At 42.1% G+C, this 26,923-nt stretch overlaps 1 protein-coding gene across 3 annotated transcripts; it reads right to left on the bottom strand.

The window, feature by feature from the left end:
* gnb1l (guanine nucleotide binding protein (G protein), beta polypeptide 1-like) lies at positions 1 to 26,560 on the bottom strand. 3 transcript variants are annotated; one of them, XM_080308759.1, is made up of 8 exons: positions 26,461 to 26,511; positions 22,864 to 23,216; positions 20,360 to 20,531; positions 20,067 to 20,192; positions 19,719 to 19,881; positions 16,021 to 16,113; positions 6,357 to 6,572; positions 1 to 762 (listed from the first exon to the last, which is right to left on the bottom strand). In XM_080308759.1, exons 3-8 carry the CDS (start codon positions 20,467 to 20,469, stop codon positions 484 to 486), a joined length of 987 nt encoding a protein of 328 aa, XP_080164885.1. In that variant the 5' UTR covers positions 20,470 to 20,531; positions 22,864 to 23,216; positions 26,461 to 26,511; the 3' UTR covers positions 1 to 483. The 3 variants fall into 3 exon arrangements, with proteins under 3 accessions (XP_080164885.1, XP_026042867.2, XP_026042866.2); XM_026187082.2 differs by having other exon boundaries at positions 23,071 to 23,216; XM_026187081.2 differs by lacking the exon at positions 22,864 to 23,216 and having other exon boundaries at positions 26,461 to 26,560.
* Positions 26,561 to 26,923: the final 363 nt, after the last annotated feature.

Genomic DNA, 26,923 nt, shown 5'->3' with positions numbered 1-26,923 from the left:
TAATGAGTGAAAATAAAGATTTTATTTTATTTTGGAGACCAATATACTTTCTTTGTATTTTCACATTGACCCCTTCCTCGCTATTCTCAGAGATAAATAAAAACATAATCAGTATATATACATCAGAACATACCAATACAACTTTGATAAGATGCTGCAGTTGGTCTAACTTGTAAAGACTGAACATGGAAATCAGTTGTGATCATGTATTCACCGGCATCTTCCGACCATGAAGACGATCCTTTATTTAATCTGTATCAAAAAGAATTGAAGTGCTTTAATTCTGCAGCTGTACAGCGCTAAGGAGTGAAACACGGACTCCTGAGTTTCACGTGGTTGTCAGTAGGTAGCTGTTCATAGCTCAACTGTAATGTCAGTACATGAGAAGCACAATCTATTTCCATATTGTATCAGCACACATGATTGTAATGTATGAATGTAGTATTGATCATAAATCTGTAAATCTTCTCAGAGCTCAGTGACTCAGCCTGTGTCCGTTCCGTCGTTGTAAACTGACCAGAGGCTGATTCGCTGGTCCTTTGATCCGGCAGCCAGGACTCTTTGTCTGGGGTCCCGGTGGTCAGAGAAAGCTACACTGAGCACCATGTCTGTGTGGTACTGTAGTACCGCCAGCGGCCGGAGCTTCTTCCAGCCAAATACTCTTATCCGGTGGTCCCAACCTGCTGAAGCCAGAAGTTTACAATCCATGCGGATACACAGCTGGGAAACCCCGGGGTTGACCAGCGTCACGCAGTCCTGCAGCTGTAAGAAAGAAAGAGGAAAAATATCTGAACAGGTGACTGTGTGCTACTAAAACACAACTACAAAGGCATTCTCGTATGTATTCCAAGCCTCGTGCTTGTTTAAGGATGGGATGTAGCATTTTTTCCTAACTGTAAATGTAACACCAAATAACCCATTTTTCATGCAAATAGAGGCAAGAAAAAAAACAGACATACTTAATAGATCAGTAAGTCAATTAATCACTACCGTCTGGGAAAATGTGGCCAAGGCAAACACCGACAATGAGGGGGCTATCAGCTGATCTGATGACTGAGGTCCAAGTGTGAGGCTGGAGGTCTGTTGAACCTGGCTGCATACTCCTGGGACTCAATCATCATCCATAAAACATTAGGGCACGAGGGCTGCGAGTAAATCTCTCGGCGACCCATTATTTGTTTTGGAGTTAGGGAGGCGTATTCTGTAAGCGTGTTACCTGTGTCGCCGTTTGGAAGAAAGCGAGAGACCATCTCGCTGAAATGCTTGTTTGCAGAGACCGTGTTGCTTTAAGCACCTCTGATGAATTACATTCACACTGAAAGGTCTGATCAGCGGAGAGAGACCTGATAAATACACTGCTGTAACATCTGCCTGCTAAAGATTAGCCACAGCCCCCTCTCCCTGTGATCAACAGCGTCCCACAGACTGTATCCATCTCTCTAAATGCGCAACATTCTGACAAATGAAAATGAATGGTGGCTAAGATGGTGCTCTGAAGGGCCCCGGTGTTGTGGGCATTCCTGGAGAAGCGAACGTGCTTTTCCTGAAGGGTAGAGATCTCCACCGGATCGCTATACGGGACCTAAACATCTGGCTGTGGGAGCTGAAATCAAACTGGACAGCGTAAAATTGACTTCATAAGTTGTGTCTAGGGAGACTAATGGTTTGGATGGGGAGGAGATGTTGGGAGAATTTATCCTGCTCCTGTTCTGGGCAGGAACCATCCGCAAGTTGCATGTGGAAGACATAAGCCAGGTACTCATAGCCCAAGTGGATAAAGTGGAATGCAAGGGAGAGAAGGAGCAGGGAGGAATGTCATTGATCATAACAGCAAGAAAAGCCAAGTTTAGAAGAGACAGTGATACCATTTCACTTTTTTTCTTTTGTTAGTCAAACCATCATCGCGAGGATGAAACCGTGTGCCCACTTCGCCCAACAGAGCCAAATCCACAAATACAAAGCAAACTAAGGGGTGAAAGATTGTTCTGAGCTTTGTTATTACCTCAGGTATTTGGTATGCCCCTACCTCTGTCCATCTGGTTTGCATTAGAGTCCTGATAATGATGGGTTTAAGTGTCTGTTTTTGTTTGTTTTGCTTCCCATAGTTTGTGTCAGGAAAAGGCATTTGTTTCATTAAGGGGTCAATTGCAGGCAGTAAATGGCTAATGAAGTAGTGATGGTCATTCAGCAAGGCTGCTTGGTTAATTGTTTTTACTTTCTGTCTGAGAAAGTGGAGAGGAAAAAGTAGTAAAAAGAAAAAAATGGCTGCCTTGTGCTATAATTTAGAATGAGTGATGCTCATGTGAAGCTCTGCCGGTTCCTGAGCTGCCGGCCATCAGTGTCGAGTCGCGAGGTGCTGGAGCTTGGACTGAAACAATCAGCTGACTGACTGAGAAGTAAAAGAGAAATAAAACTGTGAGATTCAATTAGCTGCCAATTTATCAATTCTAAACTTAAAGAAAAATCCAGGCCGGTTTTATTTTATTGCAATTAATTTTGTGCTGGCCTCACTTTGGGGTTAACTTTTAATTGCACTTTACCTGCTAATTTATCAGCAAATCACATCTTCCTGACAGGAAATGGGAGTTGCAGCCTAAAAGTCATATTAATTTTGATCATATAGATGATCTGCTTACACTTAGGACACTTTGGAGACCGTTGTTGTTGTTGTTTTTTTCGATAATGATTGAAAAAACAACAGGATGATTAAAACATTTTGAGAAACATTTTGACTTCGGTATTTAGAACAAAGCCATGTACCCTGATTCCAGACTTTGATTCCAGACACTAAGCTAAGCAGCTGCTTTTTCGAAAAGACAACAATCTCCTAAATGTCAAAAAAAAAAAAGGATCAAAAATCCTGCTGCTCAAATGAGATTTTTTTAAACTGTCTTCTACAAACAGTTAATTGATTGGATTTGGCTTTTTAAAAATATGACCTATTTATTTGGTCCATAAAAGTGGGCCAAATAAATAAAGCTGTGCTTCAACTGGCTCTGAGGCTGCAGATTAATTTGAATTAAAAAAACCTAAAAAATAGTTGCAGCCCTTGAATATATTATTTCTAAATGTCAGAAAAACTCTTTGCTCTTGGAACATAAGACTATTGTCTTTTCTAACTCGATGTTCTCCGGCAGCAGCATTGTTGCTTTTGCTGTCAGGCCACACCACATCTAACTGAAAATGCAGCTGACTTCAAGTGCTGCCATTAACCAGTCCTCAGTCTCTAATGAAACCCATTAGCTCTAACCGGGGAGTCTTGGCTTGCATTATTTCCACCCCATTTTTCCTCAGATTGCTTCCTTGCTATCTCATCACAGACAGAATCCATCTTTGGTCTTCATCATTCTTTTTTCTTGTTTTTTTTTCTTCCCTTTTTGGAAACACTCCTTCCTGGGCTGTGTTACAGCATGCAGATAAACACACACAACGGGGTTTGCTGTCTAAACGCCAGATTTCTCAGCTGTCAGGAGGCTACCAGCTCTGCTCAGCAGCTGGGCCTATGACAGATCCAACACAAACTCACACTTCAGGATCCTCTTTCGTAGCATCTCACCAGAGCGAGCTGACGTTCAAAGGGAGTGTCCACTTGGCAGGTTTCACTCGTGCTTTGCTTCACTTTTTCCCCCTTCTTCTTCCCTCCTGTCTTTAACCTTGGTCTTGGCACCAATCTTGGTGTTCACACTGATCTACTGAAATGTCCCATCATCGCTCACTCACTCGAGTCTAGCGGCTGGAAGGGTTTTCACAGGTATATCTGACACACCCTGTCCCTGAATCACACTTGGCAGTGGGGAGATTACAGCCTTTTGTCACCTTGTCTGTTAGAGCTCGGCTCTGGCTGACAGGAGATGGATGTGTCAGGTGAGCAATCCCATTCAGAAAAGATAGGAGGAGGAGGAGGAAGGGTGATGCCCCATAAAAAGAGTGAAGATTTTTTATATTGCAGCACAGCTGAAGTTGGGCTTGATTTGATCGGATCCAAAAGCCAGGACTCGACACTAGCAGTTGCAGGAATTGTGGTTTCCCAAAGAAATCGTGCAGGTGACAACAGGGGATATTTTTATATTGCTGTGTATGTGAGGAGCAGGATGTCCACCTGTAGAGAACTGTCATCAGCTCCAGCAACAGCTCACTGTCAGACACGCTTGATTTACATTGCTAATCTTCCCCTGTCTATACCCCGTTTTCCCTTCTCCAGACTGCGACTGCTGCCTTTTTCCCTCTCCAGGAGAAACCCGTCACTGCACGTGCCAATGCAGGTGAGCATCCACCTAAATGAGCGTCCATCTGGTTTAACAGCTTGTAAGTCTCACGTCTTTATACAACATAGTCTCGACCCTGACAAATTCTCAAAAATGCACACTGCACCAGAGCAGAGGGGGAAAAATGCTATGAAATGATATCAGGCTTTCCAGGTCAAGCAGAAGATAAAGGCCTCTGGAAGCCATGTGAAATACATTAACCTCCATTCCTGAGGCTATCTGTCTTTATCTGGCCTTGATAAGCTCACTTCACAGCCTTTCAGCCTCGCTAAATCATAACTGCGCTGCATTGTGTCACATTCAGTTTCCCCACCGTTTCACCAAAAAAAAGGAGAAAAAAAAGCATCCAGCCAGCTCTGCTGCACTGGACTGTATCGCAGGGGTAATTTGTGGGAAGTGGGATGCTGTGGCACTTACAGCCTCCTCAGCCTTTATTGCAGCCTCCCACTGTGAACTACTGTTCCCTTTACTGCAGATGTGTTTTTTGTTTGGTTAAGGGGCCTCTCAGGTTTTGATATTTTTATTACCTCTCAAGGGTCATCAGTCAGGACCCCGGGCCAGGGTCCACCAACCGGCAGGTCCCCCCTGCCTGCCTGCTATGGCCACACAAAAATACTTTTGTGGGAAGAACTGAGGATAGCTGTCTGGACGTCACACTGAGCTGCACTTCAGAATAATTTAAAAGCCCCCGTTGGATCCTTTCCCTCTCCTTGTGCTTTCTGCCTGTCATACTCATCCTGGATTACACGCTGAATCAATATTTTGTTGCTCGAGCAAAATAAAGCAAATAAACCCCTCTCCTCCTCCTTTCGATTGAATCAAATCCTTCGCGGTGTTTTCCTAGACACATATTTAGGGGTGAAAAAAAATGGAGCTTCGCAAATATTTCTAATTCAAGCATTCATTTGTAAAAAGCCTCGGAAAGAATAATACCGCTTTCACTGTGCAGGAGTGTACTATATCAGCCTCAGGTTCCCCTTGGCTCGGATTCACGGGGGTTGGCTGAAAAATAGGAGCATTCCCTTTTGCTCATGAAATCAAGAGAAAATACAGCTTCAAATGAGGCGTTAAGTCTCGGAGGCGTTGGCTGTTATGTAAAATGAATTATGGTACAAGCTGATATGATCTCTTTTGGTGTTAGTGCAGATGCACTGGCATGGAATTTATTGTATAGACAGGACATATGTTTGAGAGTCTGTGTGTTTTAACAGAATTATGGTAAGAGGAATGTTGTATGCTAAATGAATTAAGTATGCCTTGATTTTCCTCTTTTTAAAACCAGAAAATGACACACATTTTTCTTCCCAGCTGTAATCAACGGTGACGTGAGCATATCGAGGTCTAGTATGCGATTGTGTATCAATGTTCATGTGGGTGGTAAGACTCTGGAGTGACAGCCCCAGCTTGGCCCTTGGCCCCCAGCTCTGCCAATGCTGTGTAACCAGCAGCTGATTTATGGCCCCTGGAGCCCTGCTGAGCCTCTTCCTCTTTGGCCCCTGATGTTTTCCAAGCAAGCCCAGAGAAAGGTAACACTCCTCTGCTGCTGCCAGTTCCTTTTTATACTATTTCTAGGGACTCTCTTGTTCAACAATTAGTTAGCAGGTCAGCTTATTTGGGGTCTTAGCTAGGGACGCTTCAGTAACCAATATGAATTAGCATGACTAGCTCAACCAAGGTAGTTGTATCCTTTGGAATACTTCTATTTATTATTAGTCCTTTATTTATCCAGGTAAAAAAATCTCATTGAGATTAAAAATCTCAACTTCAAGAGACACCTGGCATCATGTCTAAAATACCTTCAGTACTTAACCCTAATTTGGCAGAATTGTTAGTATTATTTGATATAAAGAAAAGTACATAGTGACCCAACTGAAACATCCGAACAGAAAAAAACAGCTAAAATCAAGCACAAATCAATTTAAGTCACAAATACTTAATACAGCTAGCTAAAAGCAATGATTAAAGCTATGTTTTTCTAAGTTATCACTGCGGATTAGAGGTTACTGCAGGTGTATCACAACAAACAAATTCACATTTTCACAGTTTGAGAGTGACTGACCAGTCAGATCAAACGCTCTGTCCTCTACTGACCTGCAGGTTGCTCTGTCCATCCAGCCTCCAGGAGGAGAGCGTCTTCTCAGAGGAGCCCGATACGCCCCTCAGACTTGTGGTGTCAAAGGTCAGGCACATGACAGGCTCAGGGTGGGCTTTGACTTGGCTCAACTTGGACCTCTGGGTTACGTCCCACAGCAACAGAGAGCCATTCTCGTATCCAGCTAACAGGAGAGGCCCAGAGCCCGAGTCTGGCTGAAGAGAGGAAGGAGAAGGGACAGCAAGATGGAGAAGAGGGGACAGAAAGTGAAGCATGAGTTAAGATGTTAGATGAGAGCTGTGTCGTAAAAAAAAAAAAAAAACACGGAAACCACTGCGCAATGCTGGAAACTGAGAGGAGCAGAGGTTATCATCCTGGAAGCTCCCGCTGACACTCAGAGAAACGCTCCATTCGTCAGCTTGCTGCTCTCTCTTTCCAGCACTCCATTACACCACTCCTCACTTTGCTCCTCATCTATATTACTAAGCCACAGACATCAAGCATGCACAGATAGAATACTACATAAGGTAGTGAAATAAAGCAAAACGCTGAAAAAATGCTGCTTTTCTCGACATGTAGCTGAGATTTTGTGTTCATGTCTTCCTGACTATCTCCTCATTATGCAATGTTCTGGTTTTTCTCCACTTTAATGTGTTCATGTTTTATTATTTTATTCTATTTTGATCATTTTTGCTACCAATATAACTCCTCTGCAAAAAATACTCTCAAACTGCATACTCGCGATCTAAAAAGAATAAATAAATCGAACTTTCGTACAAACCCGACACATATAATCTGGCTTCACATCCATTTCATTTCCGGACGTTCCAGATCCAGCTTGAATGTTTACAACTGGCGAATCCATCAGAGTAAATCTTTCAAATCACATGAAATGAAATGAAACCAAGTGTGCAAACAGGCATCAGACAAAATAAAAAAGAATCTTCTGTTAAATATATAGAGCAATCTATGGTGACCATAAAATAGAGTTGCATGCATATTAATGGGGCAAAGTCAGCAGTGTAACATTTGAAAAGAATAATAAAGCTGTGCCTTCCCACTGTTGTGAGTCCACAGATAACCTCTGAGTGCTCGCTTCCTCTACAGCAGTATAATCAAGCCGGCTCAGAGGCTGTGTGGAGGTGTAGCTGAGCTTGTAAATTATGTCTGTGGACAAGCACATAAAGGTGGGCTGGTGAAAAGTAGCTGCCTTATATAGGCACTGCTGGAGGCGAGATGTGAAGGACGAGGGAGGGACACCTGGTGAGATTTTCCCATCATCCCGCTTCCTGAAAATCAAATTTTTTCCATAAAAATACAAAACACTGTAGTGGGGTTCTACCGTAAATACGTTCCTTAAAACGCCCTAATGTGGCCTGAAGAAACAGATATGTACGTATATCCTAACTCATGCCTTTACTTTAAAATACCGCCAGGCCTCCAGAAATAGCACAGTGCCATGCGGAAGGTAGGAGGGTAAGAAATTTTTTCCATATGTGCAAGGAGGCCGTGTCTGCCATTTTTTCCCTACTCATGTCCAAGTCCTCTTCTCACTTAACGCCCTATATTTCTCTTCTTGCAGCTTTAAACAAATTATAGACAGAGTCGTGTATTCCTTCCAAACACATCAGCGAGGACGAACACTAAGGGATTATGAAAACAAATAAAAACACGTGAAAATCAGTGGCCCCTGCTTGCCGGCAGGGACCGGGCTAAGCGTTCCAGGCTAGGGGCCCACCGTTTCACTTAAGTGTAGGACTTTGCTGATTGATGATGTCATGGGTCAGAGGTCGGGGAACCCTGGGTAGACATGTAATTCATTATATCCTCCACAGGCCTTTCTACAAGAGGGCTCTCTGCTGGAGTGGGGCTGGGGCTCAGGGAGAAGATTCATCACCAAAGAGCAGCTGGAAAGATGGATGGAAGCTGGCTGGAGATGCAGGACCAACGGAGGAGACTTCTCTGTGTCGTCTCCAGGATGGCAATGTCATGTGACTTTCAGCCATGTTTTCATAGCTGTATTTATGTAGCGTATTAGCACGTAATTAGAGACTGATTTATTTTATTTTTTTTCCGTTTGTTTTAGTGCACAGGACACTCGCTGAGTAGAAAGAGCAAGTAGGAATGGGACACAGAAAATGATCTGGGCAGAATTAGACCATGGCCTCTGCACCCTTTCAGCATACAGATTACCTACTCTACCAGGTGAGCTATAGAGGTGAGCTATAGAGGTGCCCTATAGGCCGATTTTCATTCTTTTGGCAAATATGCCAAGACATCATTGTGCCATTTCTACTGTAAACATATCACAACCCCAATGCTGTGTAAAATGTAAATAAAGGAGAATGTCATGATTTGCAAATCTCATTGTCTCATATGTTATTCACAAAAGGACAGAGCAGAAATACCAAACGTTTAAACCAAGAAAAAATTCCATCTTAATAAAAATACTGACTCATTTGATGGCAGCAACACATCTTTAAAAAGCAGAAGCATAGACAGTTTAAGGTTGTCTTGCTCCTCCTTCAAGGCCCTCTTTGAAAAGGTCATCCATCTAGCTTTGATGGTGCCTTTCCAGATGCAGGCTTTTGAACTGAGCACTGATAACTAGTCAGATGGTCTCTCCTTTCCTTAGTCCAAAGGACACGGCCTCCATGTTTTCCAAAAGAGAATTTGCAAATTTTCATTCGGTTCCACTTTCCCTCAGTCCATTTTAAAAGGGCTTTGGACCAATTTCTGGATCATGTTCATGATGTGCATGATAGGGTGTTATCCTGCATGTGTAGACGGAACAGCAAACGGTGTTTATGAGCTCATGCAGTGACTCCTATGACAGAATGTGCCTGCTTGCTATGCAGCGCAGCCCAAGGACCCGCTGGAATCTAGTACATATTTTCATCTTGGTCCTTTGAATGATATTATGCACTGGTAAAGACTTTGCATTCAGGTATTCAAATTCTTTGATGAACATCGTTCCAAAATTGTTCCACAATTTGTTAATGCAGTTTTTTTACATATTGATTCTATTGTGAATAAAATATTGGTTTATGAGATTTGCAAAACCAGTTGCATCCCAACTGTTTTAGTCTTGGAGTTGTATTAAGACTTCTAGTGAGATATACATGCTGTAAGGTGGTGTAGCTGTGTCCTGTTTGACAATTAACATTCTGAGCGCTTTTGTACTGAATATATTAAGTACCGTAAATGTCGGGCTATAAGCCGCTACTTTTTGCACAAGCTTTGAACCCTGCGGCTTTTAGTCAGGTGCGGCTTTTCTATGGATTGTCCGTGATTTTTGTCATATCGTAAGACGATTTGTTTTGTGTGTTCCGCTGTTGTACGGCACTACGTTGCCTGGCGGAAGGATCGGGGTTCAAGAGTGGTATGTTAGTCACATGTCCGTCCGCCAGGCAACGTAGTGCCGTACGAAGTAGCGCGAAAAACAAACTTCAAAGTAGCACTACGCGTTCAGCGGGAGGCGTGGATGATGAGCGGCGATAAACTTGCAAGTTATGCCCAAAAAGCAAGTTATGCCCAACTCCACCGGTGGATTCTGACAGCGTTGAAAAGTGTGAAAACATCCACGATCACCAACGGATTTTGAAGGGCTGGACTGCTGCATGATGGAGAGGAGGACACCGCCACGGCCCTTCTGAGGGTGTTCGACTCTGACACTGACAATGAGGATTTCTTTGGTTTTGAAAGTGACAACGAAGGAGAGAAGAAGAGTGGATGACGAAGCCATCATGAGCCTGTTTGTATCCGACACTGGAGAAGAGGACTTTGGTGGTTTTAGTGCGCAGGAAGAAGAGAAAGATGGTGAATGACTGACTTTTCTTCTTGTTAAAGCTGTGTCACTGCACCTGAGCCTAAAAGGTAGGCCGAATCTATTGTTCTGGTGTGCTGTAGGTTATTGTTATGTACTACATGTGCAAATATGTACCCATAACTTGTTTTTCAAAATATTAATAAAAGTGATGTCTCCAAACAGCCATCTCTTTCCTGACAATTCCCTTTGTGCATATTCTCTTACATATGATAAGTCAACATTGAAACACCTGCGGCTTTTGGTCAGGTGCGGCTAATGTATGTACAAAACAGGATTTTCCCCTGATTTTAGCTTGTGCGGCTAATATTTAGGTGCGCTTTGTAGTCCGGGAAATACGGTATATTATATTTTATTAATATTCATTTATTCGTTTCCTTCCTTCTCTTGTCTGCTGAAACAGTGTTTAATGTTTAAAATCCACCTGCCGCTGAAGCATCAGAAACTACAAATATGACGTGCACAGGTACATGATATTGGTCAACATAATCAACATACATAATACTTATGTTATACATATAACATATTATGTAAGGCAATAAAAATATTTACACAGTTTTCTAAAACTCATCACCAAATTGCTTGCTTTAGGTAACCATCAATTTTGAAATGATTGTTTTTAAAGAAAGCTGCAAAACCTTAAATTTCACAATCAGACAGAATGTTTCCGCTTCTCAATTTTACCATGTCAAACAGAGTGAAAATTCTCCTATAACCCTCTTTTCCTCTTTTTAAGTTTTTTCTATTTTCCTCCAGAATACATATCCAGACATCTTTACAGAAAAGTTTAACGACTGTTATAGAGGTCATTACATTTTCTAACTAAGAGCTTTATTCACAAATGTGAGCAGATTAAATCACAGTTCTGAGAAAGTTCCTCTTTCTCAGGAAAAAAGTGCAGTTGCAGCCCTGAAGCACTTCAGTTCAATTTCTGGTCACAAATTTTTTTTTTTGATGATTTGCACATCATAAAATCAAAAAAAACATTTGTACTTATTATTTTTGTGCAATGCCTCAGTTTACACCAGGGATGTCAAACTACTTTTAGAAACATAAAGCATGTGCAGCTCACTTTGATGTGGGCGAGATGAGTGAAACTCACTTTCAGTGTAAAAACATTTAACTGCACATTTAATCCCTGATATATTTTAATATAAGATAAAGAAGTGCAACTTTATCAGGACATCTCAGGTCACTGCCCAGACTGTCTCATATTTATAAAACAAAGTTTTTGATGAAAAAAAAAATTTTAAACAAAATTTCTATTGTACATGGTGAAAAACTGTCATTAAATTGTTTACCTAACTACTTTGTTGTAATATAAATGGCTGTGTGGGGAATCCTTATCAACAGGAATAGCTGTCAAATTTATGAATATACAGTAAAAAAGTTGAAACCTTTATGCCCTCCGTCGTATTTTCTAAACATCTTCAGTGGGCCGGGTTCGGGTCTTTGCTGGCCCGGTGCTGACCCCGGGCCTTAAATTTGATACAACTGGTTAAGACAAACAGAAGAATGCAACTTCCACTGTAACTGCCATTTAGCTTTTGTGTTCAATATTAAAATTAGTCATGTTCATTTTTTCAAAAAAGTTAAAGTAAATAGTGGTAATCTACAGGGGCAGATTGTCACAAAGCAGGGCCATAAACATCACAGACTTTACTGACAGCAACTAATATGTGCCATTTATTGGTGATGTTCTGTACTGTTTGTCCTTGTTTATTATAAGGTATGTAAATGGTCAGTGGTACTTGGATAGCACCTTTCAACTCTTACCGATCACTCAAAGTGCTATTTACACTACAGGCCACTTTCACCCATGTCTTAAACATTTTCTACCCACACACTCACCCACCAACGATGCATCACGAACAATTTGGGGTGCAGACTGGAGAATCCGCTATGATCCCAGGACCACAGCCATCATACATGAGAATTTTTATATTAACCTATATTATATAGTTTTATAGGCGTATAGGTTTTTCTGTATTTTTTGCCAAGGACAATGTAAAGGAGTCATTTACACTAACAATCTACTCTCTATTCAGCTGTGCACTGTTGCTTTCACAAAGTAAAAACATAACAAGATAACTGGAGAAAAATGGCATCATGAAGCTAATAAATTTTCGGTGTCGTTTCCTTGTGTTGTGATTCCGGCCTAAATCACGAACAACCCTCAGACCAGTTTGTTTGCTGATGTGGCCACCACAGGCCTCGGGCAGACACTGCTTCAACATAAGGAACCAATCGCCTCCTTCGCTTTTCGTCCCGGTCTCACCATGATGTCATGGCCACGAGGCTGCAAGGTGATGAGCTGAGAGTGATGGATATCTGTATAGGAACATTTCCTTTCCCCCCGCCAGCCTCTGTTCACATTAAAAGCCTTGCACATCATATATCACTACTGTCCCCCTGGCCAAGCCTGACATCGGCACACAAGTCAAACCCACATGTGGAGGCGCTTTCCTCCTCCTCCACTCGCCATCGTTCATGGCTTCCTAGCCGATCAGATGCAGAAAACCCTGATAATAAGCTCTGTCACCTTTATGTCATAGCCCACTAAGGGCTAGGTGGGATTTTAATGGAGTGAATTGTGGCTAAATTTGGAAGAAAGCGCTGCTTAAGACTTAATCGTTTCCATAAACTCCTGCAGAGAGGTCTTAAAGGCTGACAATAAATCTGTTGGTGAGTCTGCCTTAAAAATATAGGAGGATAATCGCTTCTCGTCTCAGCAGTGGGAAGAAAAGAGGGAGGGGTGGCGAGTGCGAAGACAGAGAGAAGAGATAATTGGCAGTGGCTTCTTCCTGGAGTGTGTGTGATAGGGAGAGGCAGGGTGGAGAGATGGGGATACAGTTGGGTCCATATATATTTGGACAGAGATGACTTTTTCTTTACTTGTTTGGTTCTGTATGTTACCACAATGAATATTAAATTAAACAACTCAAATGCAGTTAAAGTTCAGCTTTAATTCAGCGGGTTAAATATAAAGTTTGCATAAAAATGTGAGGAACTAACAGATTTTTTTTTTTAAACACGAGCCCTTATTTTCAGAGGATCAGAAGTAATTGGACAAATTCAATAACTGACAATAAAAATCTTATTTCTAATACTTGGTTGAAAAAGCTTGGATGGCAATGACAGCCTGAAGTCTTGAACCCATCCACATCACCAGATGCTGGGTCTTCAACAAAACTAAAGAAAATTCAAGAATATTCCACTACTTTGCTTCAATAAACTCCTGGGTTGCTTTGGTTGTATGTTTTGGGTCATTTTCCATCTGTATTATGAAACACTGACAATCAATTTGACTGCATGTAGCTGGATCTGAGCAGACAGTATGTCTCTAAACGCCTCAGAATTCATTCGGCTGCTTCTGTCCTGTGTCACATCATCAACAAACATTAGTGTCCAAGCCATCACGCTGCCTCCGCCGTGTTTTACAGTTGATGTGGTACACTTTGGATCATGAGCTGTTCCACGCCTTCTCCATACTTTTGTCTTGCCATCACTCTGGTAGAGGATAATCTTGGTTTCATCTGTCTAGAGAAGATTTTTCCAGAACTCTGCTGGCTTTTTTGTTCCAATCTAGCCTTTCTACTCTTGAGGCTTATGAGTGACTTGCTTCCTGGGGAGTCTTGTTCACTTGTTTGGCTGTTGTGAAGGGATCTCTCATCACCATGGAATTTATTCTGCGATCATCCACCACGCATGTCTTCCATGGACGTCCAGGTCGTTTTGTGCTGCTGAGTTCACCAGTGCTTTCTTTCTTTCTGTACCAAATTGTAGATTTTCCCGCTCCTAATATTGTAGCAATTTCTCAGATTTTTTTCTTTCTGTTTTCGCAGCTTAAGGTTTGCATAGAGAGCTCCTTTGACCGCATGTTGTCTGTTCACAGCAAAGTCTTCCAAATGCAAGCACCATACCTCAAATCAACTCCAGACCTTTTATCTGCTTAATTGATAATGATATAAGGAAGGAATTACCCACACCTGCCTGTGAAATAGCCTTTGAGACAATGTCTGTCCAATTACTTTTGGTCCCTTTAAAAGAAGATGGCAGATATTAAGGAGCTGAAACTCCTAAACCCTTCACCCAATTTGAACGTGGGTACCCTCAGTAAACAGGTAAAAAAAAAAAAAAACTGTCAGCGTCCAAATATATAAGGACCTAACTGTAGCTGTTTCAGCCGTTGCTTCCTGCTGTGTCAGGTTAAGGAGGCAGTAGGCAGCATTTGAGCATTTAATGCGAAAGGCAAGATAACGTTTGTATTTTTTTCTTCTCGTGACTGAGGAAAGACCTGCTGTGTGTTTGATAGTGAGTGAAAGAAGGGGTTGTATGCATTCACAGATGCACACAGACAGGGCCGGGTTTTCAGTCTTTTCTTGCGCTCGGAAACTCTTGAGTCACTCAGTCAGTGTAACAGATGAACATGCTTTGAAAGGAATCGGCCTGAAATGATTTACAATCACCTGGGCCCTTCGGCTTTGAAGTCAGACAGCTGCCTGTGCTGTATTACAAAGATATTATATAATTTATAATGATATAATTGATCATTATGTTTTCTGGCACTCAACGCTCAGCCAGCTTTGGTTCATAAATCAGATGATGAAAGGTGGGTGCAACAGTGAAATCAAAGGCAAACAAGAAAAAACACAAACATGGTGTCAGCAGGCACCGAGACTCTTTTCTCTACAACATCACAAACAATGTCACTTTTATAGGCTTTGCTTTTGACTTATTAACTCTAATTAGTATTACAGGGATGCTGGGCTAAGTGTGCACAGGCCAGCAGCTTGCCTCACTCTGGGGTTCAAGATGATAAGCTGTGTTTTGATTTCTGTTGCCTGTAAACTGCACAGCTCATTAAATTTATGCAAACCATCCACAGCCTTGCATCAAAACCCCCCATTCAGTCCCTCCCTGCAGCCCCAAAACCCGGAGAGTTAATAATTAACCATAAAAATAATTACAGGGTTGCGTTAATGGCTGGAAAATAAAACTTTCAACGGCAATCACAAAACAGAAAGCTGTAACTTCTTTTGCCCAGATCAGATTGGATGTACAGCTGCAGGCTGATATATGGCTGTGAACCCCCGGCCTTTCCAAACACTCTAATTACAGTGTTGGGACTCGCTGCCAGCTGAGAAGAAACGCTTGGAAAAAATGATGCAGGACGAGTTGTCGAGCTGTAAATCACGAGCCGCATCTCACGTGTGTGTTTTTTGTTTACTTTAGCGACTTGTCGTGGGCCGCTGTCCAATCAGAATGAAGCAGGTATGTACGGATGTGTGAGCTTTTATTAACAGTCATGAAACAAAAGGTACATCGTTCTCTGGCTGTCAGTGTGATTTTCTTTTTTTGGATAGTGTGACTGATCATATTGTGAATTTCCTTATTTTCTGTTATGTTTCACTGGTGGCTCCTAATTAGACCTGTGCAAAATGTTCTAAAAGACATTTTAGACAGTTTTGTACTAGACGATATCTAAGAAACACATCTCTGCATGTGAGCACAGAAGCTCCACCATATTTTAGTTGAAATGTATATATTTATATGAGGGGCAACCAATCAGAAGAAAGTTGTCCTGAAGGGAGGAAATAGAAATAAAATAGCTCCAAAGATAAATCAGAATAATTTTGACCTATGACTCACACAAATGTCAAAAAAGATGGGGGGCTGTAAATGAGCGGCATAGGGCCCTTTCTGAGTGTATCTGTGCATTTCTCAGTGTGTGCTGGTAATGGTGCAGAAAAATAGAGTAACAGACAATTAATTAAAACATTAATTAAAACAACTCAACAATATCTTTGAAGAAAACACTTTAAACTGATGCTTACCTGCCACAGTTGTAGACACATGACCATCCCCAGCTTTTCTTCTGGCACAAGGGTGCAGACTGCAGTCTTACTGGGCAGCTCGATAATCTTGATCTGTGGAGAACACGTGACAATTACAGGTTAAAACTGAAAGGGTACCATTACATTGCAAAGAAAAGGATAATGATGGATTTTTTTTCCTGCACAAAATGTGGTGTCTCGCCATCTTGCAGCTATTGAGATATTTAAGGGGGTCAAGATAAAAAGGCCGGGGGTCACCAGAATCAGTAGCACACATCCCAAGAGAACAATGGATTTCTGTACAAAATTTCATGGCAATCTATCAGCGTAAAAATGCTTTCATCCCAATCAAGGTCGTGTTCCTGCCAAACAGGACTGCTATCTCTCACCCCAAAAGCGAAAAATGGCAGCGTATGTGTTTTCATTAATCTGTTTTCATTACTGGCACAAAATTATATATACACACAAGTTCTAATTGCCAAGTTGGAATTTGTCTGTCTTCTGCATTCAAGTAACAAACCTGCAACCCAAATCCATACTTGCTTTTTCAGGACCTCCACGGATCCAAGTCCCTCCAACCAGCAGTACAGTGTCATCCATCAGCGCAGAGCAGCCGCCTCACTGTCTATAATAAATCCTGCTAAAGGCTCACCCTGCGACCTGAGTGGTGTTTTCCTGCACACATTGGCACTGATTCTGATAAAAAATACACAGACTAATGATGATGTGTGTGCGTGCACGTGCGAGTGTGTGTACCCACACATCCTGACCAAAGCTCATTCCTTCGACTTTCTCCACGCGGATGATATACACTGCTCATATTCATTCTCATTAGGCCTCAGATTAAACAGCCCTTAAAGGAAGCGATCTGTATTTTAGCACTAAGCCACATCTGTCCTGCATGTTTACCTCTGCGTGCCTGACAAAGAGGGCCTTTAAGGACTTCTCTGTGCCTCAGGTGATCACTGTTCTTGTGTGGCATCACACTGCCCATAAATAAAACACCCACGCTATTAATTAATGTTTCTCCCGTGGCAGCAAAGCTGCTGGCAGGAATCTCACTGTGAGCAGTAAACAATAAAACCACGTGAAATAGCTTCAGATGGAAACTGCTGCCTGTCTCGGTTACATATCTAAATATCGCCCCGTATTTTGCCCGAGGCGCTGAATCATGCCACTGTGAATGCTCTGTGGCAAGTGCCTCAATATTGTTCCTTAAGGTAATTCATTAATGGGTGTGTTTTTACTTGCAGATGCATGATAGGGATCTGACTTGGTCAGTTATGTCTGTGGAATGGGGTGGAGAGCCCAAAATGGAGTGTGGCCTGTTTTGGTCTGCCGTTTATGGGTCTGTAGGTGTGTCTCTGTCTGTGTCTGTTGGGACAATGGCATTATTGAGGTGCTGGGAGTCACAGGCGCCCTGATGCCTGGCCCACTGGACCGAGGTTAGCAGAGGCACGTTTGACTGGATCAGGTGACCGCTCCTTCCCTTTCAAGTGTAGCTCTGCCACAGAAGAGCACGTAACATGAATCTGGAGGCAATAAAAGATGGCTGAATAGCTGGCTGCCCCATCCTGCCTCACCACTCAGACACTGGCTCCACACAAAACCAAACAGGCGTGTGGGTGTAGAAAATTAACCTCAAGACAGACAAAACTGTGATTTCATTCCACCATCAGGACTGGGCTGGGATTCTTTTCTCTTTAAGCCACCATTCAAAGACAAAAATGTAAACAGCTACTTTGACTTTTAAGCAGGAACATGCTCATTACTTACTGTAAAGCACAGTTAAAACTGCGCTTTGCTTTCTTAGGAATTCTCAAAGCCATGTGTTTTAGACAAAAGCATTCAGGTAAAAGAATGTTACTAACCACAACCACAATTAACCAACATTTAGCTGGTGGTCAGTACTAAGATCCTGACCTTCAAAAGTGCACACTGATGCATAAAATCAAGGTTTGCTAATGATGCCATTCAGATCACAGTTTGACAGTTTCTGGCTGCAGAGGGCATGCTCATGTGTCATGTTGACACTACCTGAATGGATTCAATACGCTTATGGATCACATCAAATGCAAAACATCGGTGGAAAGATGACAGAACTTGCAACAAAAACAACTTTGAGGAACACAATTTTCCGAGAGCACACTTACGGTATCAAAACCCACAAATATGTGTGAATTCCATTGAGTTAAACAGCAACAGCAAGTCTGGTCAGGTTTATACAGGATGTGTTTTTACACTCAACTCAGACGGTTTAAACCAATTAAGCTGCACACACAAAAAGCCGAGCTATTTATATGCTAACGAAATCCTTCCATGTCAGTTGAAAATGAAACGGAGCATCAAGTTACTCATCAAATGGGAATTTAATTGAATGCGGACGGATGCAGTCGAATCTGCAGTGTCAGAAGTAACACTGCATTTTTCAGTAAGCATTAAACAACTGACTTCAGTAATTACATTACAGATACAATTATGTTGTTATTTTCATTGCAATCGGTCTTCAGTTCTATGTAACAACCAAACATGCTTCTTTCTTCCTGAGCACTTGTGCCACAATCAGCTGACTTGTGTTTGTCTGCAAATTGAGTCAAAGGCAGAAAGAGCCACAAATTAAAGCTGAGCATTTGCTGACCCCAGCCTGGCAGCCAGAGCCTGAACTTCAGCAGGTGATCTACCTGTTCATGTTTCTGAAGTAGAATCACTGTTGTGATCGCTTTGAGGTCTCTTTGGGCTGGCTTTCATCTTTGCTTTGTGTTCATACATAAAAACTAAAAGAAAGACTGAATGTGTTTCCTTGTTAGGACAGGGAGTTGTGTTATTGTGTGGGACTGGCCATTATGTGATGGTGCACTTCAGGTCATTTTACGGAGTAACAAGAAAATAATGCAACGAATAATTTAATGCATTACTTTCTCTGGCAAGTAATTAATCAACATACTCCATTACTTTTAAGAAAAGTAACAAGTAATAGTTAGTATAATACTTATATAACACTCAATGTAATGTAATCAGACTTGCATTCCTGTGAAAATGTGTGGCAAACATTTCTAGATATTATAATAAAAAGTTGTCACACTCACTAATAGAAACTCCTCTACCTCAAGAAAAAGATTCCATTTTTAACTTAATTACATTATATCTATAATAGGAACCTTTAAGCTTTCCCTTGTTTTCCCTCATGTCTATACAGTTACAATAGCAGATGCTCATATTAAACATAGCTGAAGTTTCAAATAATGAGTTCAGCATAAGTACAGCTAATCCCTGTGAGCCAACAGCTCAGGCTTCAGACAGTTTTGTCTACTCTTGGTTCTGTATCATATTATATGGTAAGACATCAGTGAAAGCGGATGTTCTTAATATAGTTCTCTCAAGTTCACACCTGTTGTTCAAACTTTTTATTCACAAGGCTCGGACAGTAAGAAGTAAAAAGAAGCAAAGGAGCTAAAATGTCTCATTTTAGACTAAGAATGGACTGAAGGAATTCCAAGGCTTAGTATAGGACAAGTATCATCTGGATCTATGGATCATGAAAAGTAACTCTTGTGGAGACCAGGAATAAAAATATTGAACTGGAAACAGATTCCCTTTAGGTTCAGAGATTTAGCATATGCCAGCATGTGCTGATAAAGAGGCGGGGGATGAACATGGATTGTAAAGACAATTGAATGTTGACACTGCTGATGTCTAACCTCCTCCGTCTGCTCCCCAGCGTAGGCCAGAAGGTAATTTGCAGGGCTCATCTCTACAAGGGAGCACTGACAGTATCCAACACTGCCAGTCCGCACAGACTCCACCAGCTCACTGCGACCTTCACTCACGTCCCACCAGCAGACCTGCATGTCCCGGCCCTGACTGCGCCACCAACAGGAAGAGCGAAACCAGAGCTGAAAATCTGCAGTTATTCACTATTATATACTTTTAAAAATCAAACAGTTTGCATAGAATTAAACCACAACTGACATACTAACAACATTTCTTATTCACAAATCCTTGCTAAGAAAATAAAGGTAAGAACCAGACAGCTGAGAGAGGTTTACCTGATGAGTGCATCTGCTGACTGCAGTGTGCTGACCCAGATGACAGAGTTACCAGAGTGAGCTTCTATGATCTTCTCTGCCCTCCTGCTGTTCAGGTTCCAGATATGTATGGCACCCTTTCCTGACCTGCAAAAACAAGGATGCTGCTTTGTAAAGGATCTTTAATGATCATCACGTACATAGAACCTTACACTAAACTGGTTCTGCTTTACAGTAGCTACAAAAATGGTAAGATTTACTCTTGTTCAAAGAAACTAACATTCAAAAATATGAAGGAGCAAATCGTGGCTCACCCAGAGAACAGGAGGGGAGTGCCCTCTCCTTGGCAGCTAAAGTGAAGTGTGTTAAGGGGTCCGCCCGCCCCCCTCAGGGTGTAAATGGGGGATGGAGAAGGACGAGACATCCTTTGGTCAAGCAATCAAAACGTGGCAGAAAGAAGGCTGAAAACTAGCGCCGCTGCGGTCACTGTAAAAGAAAAACATGAACATGAAATCTGAATGTAACACGTGACAGTAGTGTATTCTGAGGCTGATGGCAATAAAATGCTTACAGTCCACACTGGATTGCTCCACAAATACCTCTCAGAGACTGCACAACGTCTGATAAATGTATTTTATGCAAAACAGGATAATTGGACACATTTTAGATGAACAAAATAGAAATGAAGTGCACACCTAATATGTCAAATAAGCAAAAACCTTTTATGCACAAACACTGAGCACGGGCCTCCTTGAGGTGCTTCACCCTTTCTCTTCCACACAGCAGACAGATGTTTTATACACTGTCTGTATTTTCTCCATTGTTAGTAGCTACAGACCCTGTGGCTCTCTTTCGGTCTTCCTCCTTCTAGTCTGCGTGAAAACACCTCTCTTACTCAATATGTCATATATCACCACTTCTGACAGCTGAATTACTGTAAACACAGAGAGCTGAGCTTCTCATTCCTCTTGATCTACAGCCGTTGTCCCAGAGGCAGAGGTAACAGCTCGGGCTTTTAAGCTGTTTGTAGGCTGGGTAGCTGAGGAAACCAACCTGACCACAGGCATGCTGCAAGGAAATGATGCTTCAACACTGAACAATCACATGTGAATGGCTGATATCACAGCTAATAAAATGCTATCTATGTTTAAAATCATGGTGTCAAACTACATGAAAAGACACTTGCCAACACAAAACATACGGATGCACCAACTGGGCTATTATTAGTATTTATGTTTTGCACAGGCATGTGGCCCACGTATATGTAAATGGTAATTGGTAGTTCTTATAAAAGTGCTTTTTCTACCCATTCACACACATTCATATAAGCACTTTTTTCTATGCTTTTTCTACCTAAGTGCTTTCTATCTCCAATGGATGCATCGGAGAGCAATCAGCACTACAGCCACCCCTGTAAGCTTACAGGCATTCCCATCCAAGTACTAACCAGGCCCAAACTTGCTTAGCTATTCCCACATTTCTCTGCCTTAATTTATTCAGTATTTGTTGTGATTCGTTCCTCCATTTTTTAAGTAAAACAAAAAGATCATCATTAACAAATTAACTGCTTTTCATCATCACCTTTGAACTGGGTTCAGAGAAGTGTATCTTTCCCCCTGGCAAATCTGAGATGATCAAATGAGAAGCTTTGGATGAGGTGACACAGAATTACCTTTTTCAGCCAGTGTAAAAGCGATATGACATAACAGGTAAAAATCAGCCACTGACATTATCTATCCACCTATCAGCTGATATGTCCCACTTGTGTCCAGTATATTGATAGCAGTTAGTATAGGGAAGAACACAATGTTCTGCAAGAACACATTTACTCCAAATATGAACTAAGATATATAATAGTAAGAGTCACAGGCCCTGACAGAGCCCTGATTTCAGTTTCATAGAGTAAATCTGAGGATACACAATGAAAGAATGGAGTCTACCAAAATCTACAAAAAAGTAACATAAGTTCTCTATAATGCTTGGCTGCTACACCAACTGATTAATGGCATTGTTTTCCAAAGCATCCCCACAGGTACCTAAAACTGGAAGCCTTATTCTCCTGCCCCGACTCACTCCCCTCCCCTACTTTTACTTATCATAACCCTTGCTCTCTGCAATCAGCAGACACTGAAACTGGAGCCCGAGGCATTCAGGAGCAGCTCATTTCAGGAGGTTAGTGGTTAAATTGTCCATGTGAATCTGTGAAGCGGAGCGACAGAGACCCCCGATCAACCTCCCTAATTAAGCACATAACAGTGTAGTCCCATGTTCTAACAATGACGGTTATTTCACCAGCTGTACTATTGATTAATATATAAAGCAGAAATTGAAAAAAAAAAAGCATCAGCTTTTTTACCCTGTAATTAAGTTGGTCTAATAAATTAATACATTTCAGAAAAAGTAGGAAATTTTCATTCATTAAAAAGAACTTTATGTGAATTAAGTGCTCAAAACTTTCTGAGCATAATTCCTGCAGGTGTCCTAACTTTTCACAATAACTTGCAAACCCTCTGTGTGTCTGACAGCAGTGTGGAACAAATGTTACTGATGCATTATTATGACAAAACTCAACTGCCTGAAAGGTACCTAACAAAGGCCGACAGACTGCTTGGTCATGCTACAACATCACACAAAGGCCTTGAGAAAAGAACAGGAGAGGTCTCAAAGCCTGGCGGACTGGCACAGTATCCAGACTGAAACTCAGCTGGATCTGGAGCTGTACAGAACTGAAAGCACAGCAACCAATAAGTGCAAGACATTTGTGGAATCTCCAACGACAAGATTGAGACTGAAATTTGGAAATGTTTAAGATACTGACCATTAATGTCACACTTTTCTCGGAACTGAACCAACAGAAACGCCTTAAAGCAACAACTGTACAAACTTGTTTTGTATGGTATGAAGAAGATGGCAGCAGTATTTTTATGGGTCTATCAGTGAAGCTGCTCCCCCTGTGAATGGGTGGGTAAGACTACATTCCTTAGTCCTGGGCCTGTGTGAGTGTGTGACAGGGGGGGGGGCTAACCCTGGTAACAGGTGGGTTATGCCTCCCTTATTGTCCTCTTCCAGTGTTGAGCTGCGAGTCACACTGAGACCTGAAACTGGCTGTTTTCATTGGCTTGCTGTTTCGACTCGCAGAACTTTCCACTGGCAGCTGCAGCTCGCCGTCACCTAAAAGACAACAGCCGGAGTCAGCGGCGGACACGCGCTTTGCAGGGGCTCGAGAACTGCAAAAATAAACGCACATCCAAAGGATGAGTATAATGGCCATTTTCCCCCAGCCACTACTTCCTCAGTGAGGTTTTCCAGGCGTCAGCATTTCCAGTCGCTGAACTGGCCCAACAATGGGCCTGCTGTTGCGGCTGCAAGCGAGTCAGCTACAAACCCAAACACAAACATGCAGGCAGCTCAGGAAGGGAGAGAAAGACACTGTAAACAAACAACATGGTGACTCGAAGTCACCAAAATGTATTTTCAAGAAGGAAGCAAAGCAAAGGGGGGGATCTGCCCTGGCATTTTTCAAGCCAGGAATTTTCACTTGTGAATGCACATCCGCTGTAGTGGTCGAGCTGCAGTAAAGCTGGCAGCAGGATCAGGTCAAAGAAATGCAGACGCAGGTCAAAGAACTCAAAATTTACTGGGTTGCTTTTTTTAATAAACATAAGAAACCTTCATAAGGTGAACTATAAAAGACAGGAAGACTCTCTGTGTGGCCATTGTTTTATTAAGCATGTTCACAATGAAAAAAAGAATAGCTACACCTAATTAAACCTGTGTATCGTGCACAAGAATACTAAATCAGGGAGACTGATTAATACGCCTGAGCTGGTTTTAGGAGCCAGGCAAGAGAGGACTGAGGCTCCTGCTGGCCCTGTAACAGATAAGACAGCTCTGGGTAATCTGACTCAAAGTCCACGGATAAAGGCAGTTTGTCTCTTCTTGGGCCGTCTGTCCACACCTACAGGGTAATTAGGCCTAATTATGAGAGAAAGGTCCGCTTCCCCTTCATGTTATTAAATGAGAGCCAGCCTCGCCCGCCAAGAATCTCTCAACACCAGCAAGGGGCTGGCGACCTTCAGATCAAACACAGCGACTATCTGTGCCCCCCTTTGACTGCGCCACCGCCCGTTACCCTCCTCAGCATCACTGCACATACGAAGAGGGAGGGGACACACAGGACAGTCGTTATGATATGGGGCATCAAAGTTTTTCTATTTTTTGTTTTTCCAGCAGAGTTGGAGGGGAGAGTCCTGCACATTCCTCGCTTGGTGCTGTATCACGTGATCGGACGCTACCCTCCCGAGCTCCTGAACTTATGGGATTGTGCCATTCATAAATATAAAGAGCAGGCAGGGAAGGATATACTGATCACAGGGGTTGATGATGGGACCTTTTATAATGCCCCAGCTTCACAAGAGCCATTATGGAGCCATGGAATCCCAAGATCCCGTTCTGTGATATGAGCCTCATCAAATATGAGATCTGAGCTGCATGATGAAAACCCAAAGCAGATTACACATAGCTCAAAAGCTCCAGTCTAGATGTGCCCTCAATGAAAAACCTACTTTATGACCTATCAAAACCAGTAATATTCCTTTTCTTAGCCAACAAAGGTCAAGAAAAAGCTTCCAGATTCTTCTAAGGCCACTACATCATACCTCAGCTATTAGTCATACTTCACTATTAGCTGTTTATCAAAGGCAATGCTCTTATCTGCTGCTTCCCTGCTTTTTCTGGTCATGATGGCATTTCCACCTCGCTTGTTGATCAGTGGGTGGTGAGCTGATTCTACAACCATTAGTCAGCCCTTCTTGCCTCAGCCCTCCCCCTTTCCAACTAATACAGGTCCTCCTGAGGAGGAAACCAATGTGCCAAATAGAGAGCGAGCTCCATTATAAACATGCAGCTAGAAAAACAGAATGGGAAGTGGCAAGGAAGACACACACCCTTTATTGTGTCTTGGTGGGGGTAATCTGGACTGGATAAACAGCCCAGCGTCAGATAGTGGCTGAAGTCAGACACAAGTGCACCAACACCCACTGTCAGTCACAGATCCAATGAGCGGGAAGAGGCAGCATTGTTCGCGTGAATGGCGTGAATGCTAAGCAGGGGCCACTGCAGATAAGGGCTCAATGCCTTGTGGGAGTCACTGATGCAGGCACTGATGGAGCACCATGTCAGAGGGTCCTGATTTAGGAGGTTCTGACTGTGGTCAACAGGTACCAAGAGCCTTATCTGTTTGCATTATCACCCATTTCCTCCATCAGGTCATTTGCCTGGGCACTAGAGGAAAAAGGCACACAAGAGGGTCGACAGCTCGAGGGTCATCATACATCAACGCACATTTTGAGTGTGATCACCTTCGGATATATGGGGATTATGCTGTCAACGCAGCAAATATAGGAAAACAAGTGCATTCTTATTGTGCTCTAATTCAAAAAAGACATCATGCATTGAGGGTTGGGGAACACAGGAAACAGCAAGTTGTTACACTTTGTCAGACTGCACATCCCCCACTCCTTCAGCTGTCAGTCATCTTCAGGGGCAGCGATGAGTGACTGAATGCACAAATCAATGGTGAAAAGTTTGACAACGGGATAACTAGTTGTAGGTGGTGAACGGCTCCTGGAGTTCAACCAGAACGGACTCTTAAATGTGACCGAGTAACAAAACACCATTTACAACACCTGTCCAGCACCTGTGCATTCCTCAAAGGCTGTATAGGCTCCATATTCATTGCTTTTCTAATACAATAACTAACTTTATAACCTGTAAATACCAAAAAAGAATTTCATAGATGATATGTAATAGACACATATGCTCATTAAAAAGAATTGATTTTAAAAATGTAATTTCTCCTTGACTTATTTCTCACACTCCATTCTTCAATAAATAAAAAAATGTATAAATATTTATATAAACCTCCCTCACAACTAATTCCAACACATGTCACGAGGAACATAAGCTGTAGCTATCACTACAAACTTCGCTCAAAAAAATAGTACTTTTAAGTACCCTTCTGACCTACAGGAATGGTACACCGTGTATTTTATCCACAAGAGTGGATCCACAACAGAAATATAGCTCTCATGTTAATACAGCTCAGAGGGCAGATAAGAAGCTGCCCTCCACGCAGATGCTGGACTTCACATCCGGGATTTCCGTTATTCGTTATCTACTGAAGGAGATATGTTACACAAGCCTTTGTTAAAATCTAAAATACTGACTTTAAAAAAGTGTTTGGAGGTGCTTTGGTTTCTCTCGCGCGATATTAGTAAGAAACAGGCTAACGTTAGCAACGTGGCTCGAAAATAGCCCTAATAAACATTTTTAGATGTCAGGAGTTATTGCTGGGTATAGTGAGTACACAGTTTATGAAAAGAAGTAGACGCTTTAATGAATATTGTTAAAATACCATTTGAGCGAGACACCGGTGTTTTCACTGCAGCTGTGGGAGAGGCGATACAAAGCATGCGCCGCATCTGAAGGACCTCTATTTACAGAATATGAGCTGTCCGTGAAAGTGCCTGAACAGAACAGTCATTCATATTTTCGCTCTCTCGCTTCCACTTTGCTTTTGAAAATTAAATCAGAAGAGTGCTTATTAATGTGGCACCCTGTACCTATGTACGACCCTTAATAGGTCTATTTCATACTGAACATGCCGTTCTCAACAAATCTCTGTACATTAAGACGTTAATGTTTCTTTATGTAAAAAGATTACTTAGTTTTTTAGAGCCACTAAACATTCCCTATCTAAAAAAGCGAAATATGGAACTTTTACAGCCTTGCAATACTACATGAACAAGGGAGTCTTTATATTTTTTTTCCACCCTTTTTCAGTCTAATTGAGAAAGAGAGACAGAAAACACAGGGCC

The sequence above is a fragment of the Astatotilapia calliptera genome, chromosome 12, assembly GCF_964374335.1.
Source record: "Astatotilapia calliptera chromosome 12, fAstCal68.1, whole genome shotgun sequence".
NCBI lineage: Eukaryota > Metazoa > Chordata > Actinopteri > Cichliformes > Cichlidae > Astatotilapia > Astatotilapia calliptera.
Note: the sequence above shows the minus strand (reverse complement) of the source record. Positions and strands in the feature narration are given on the sequence as shown.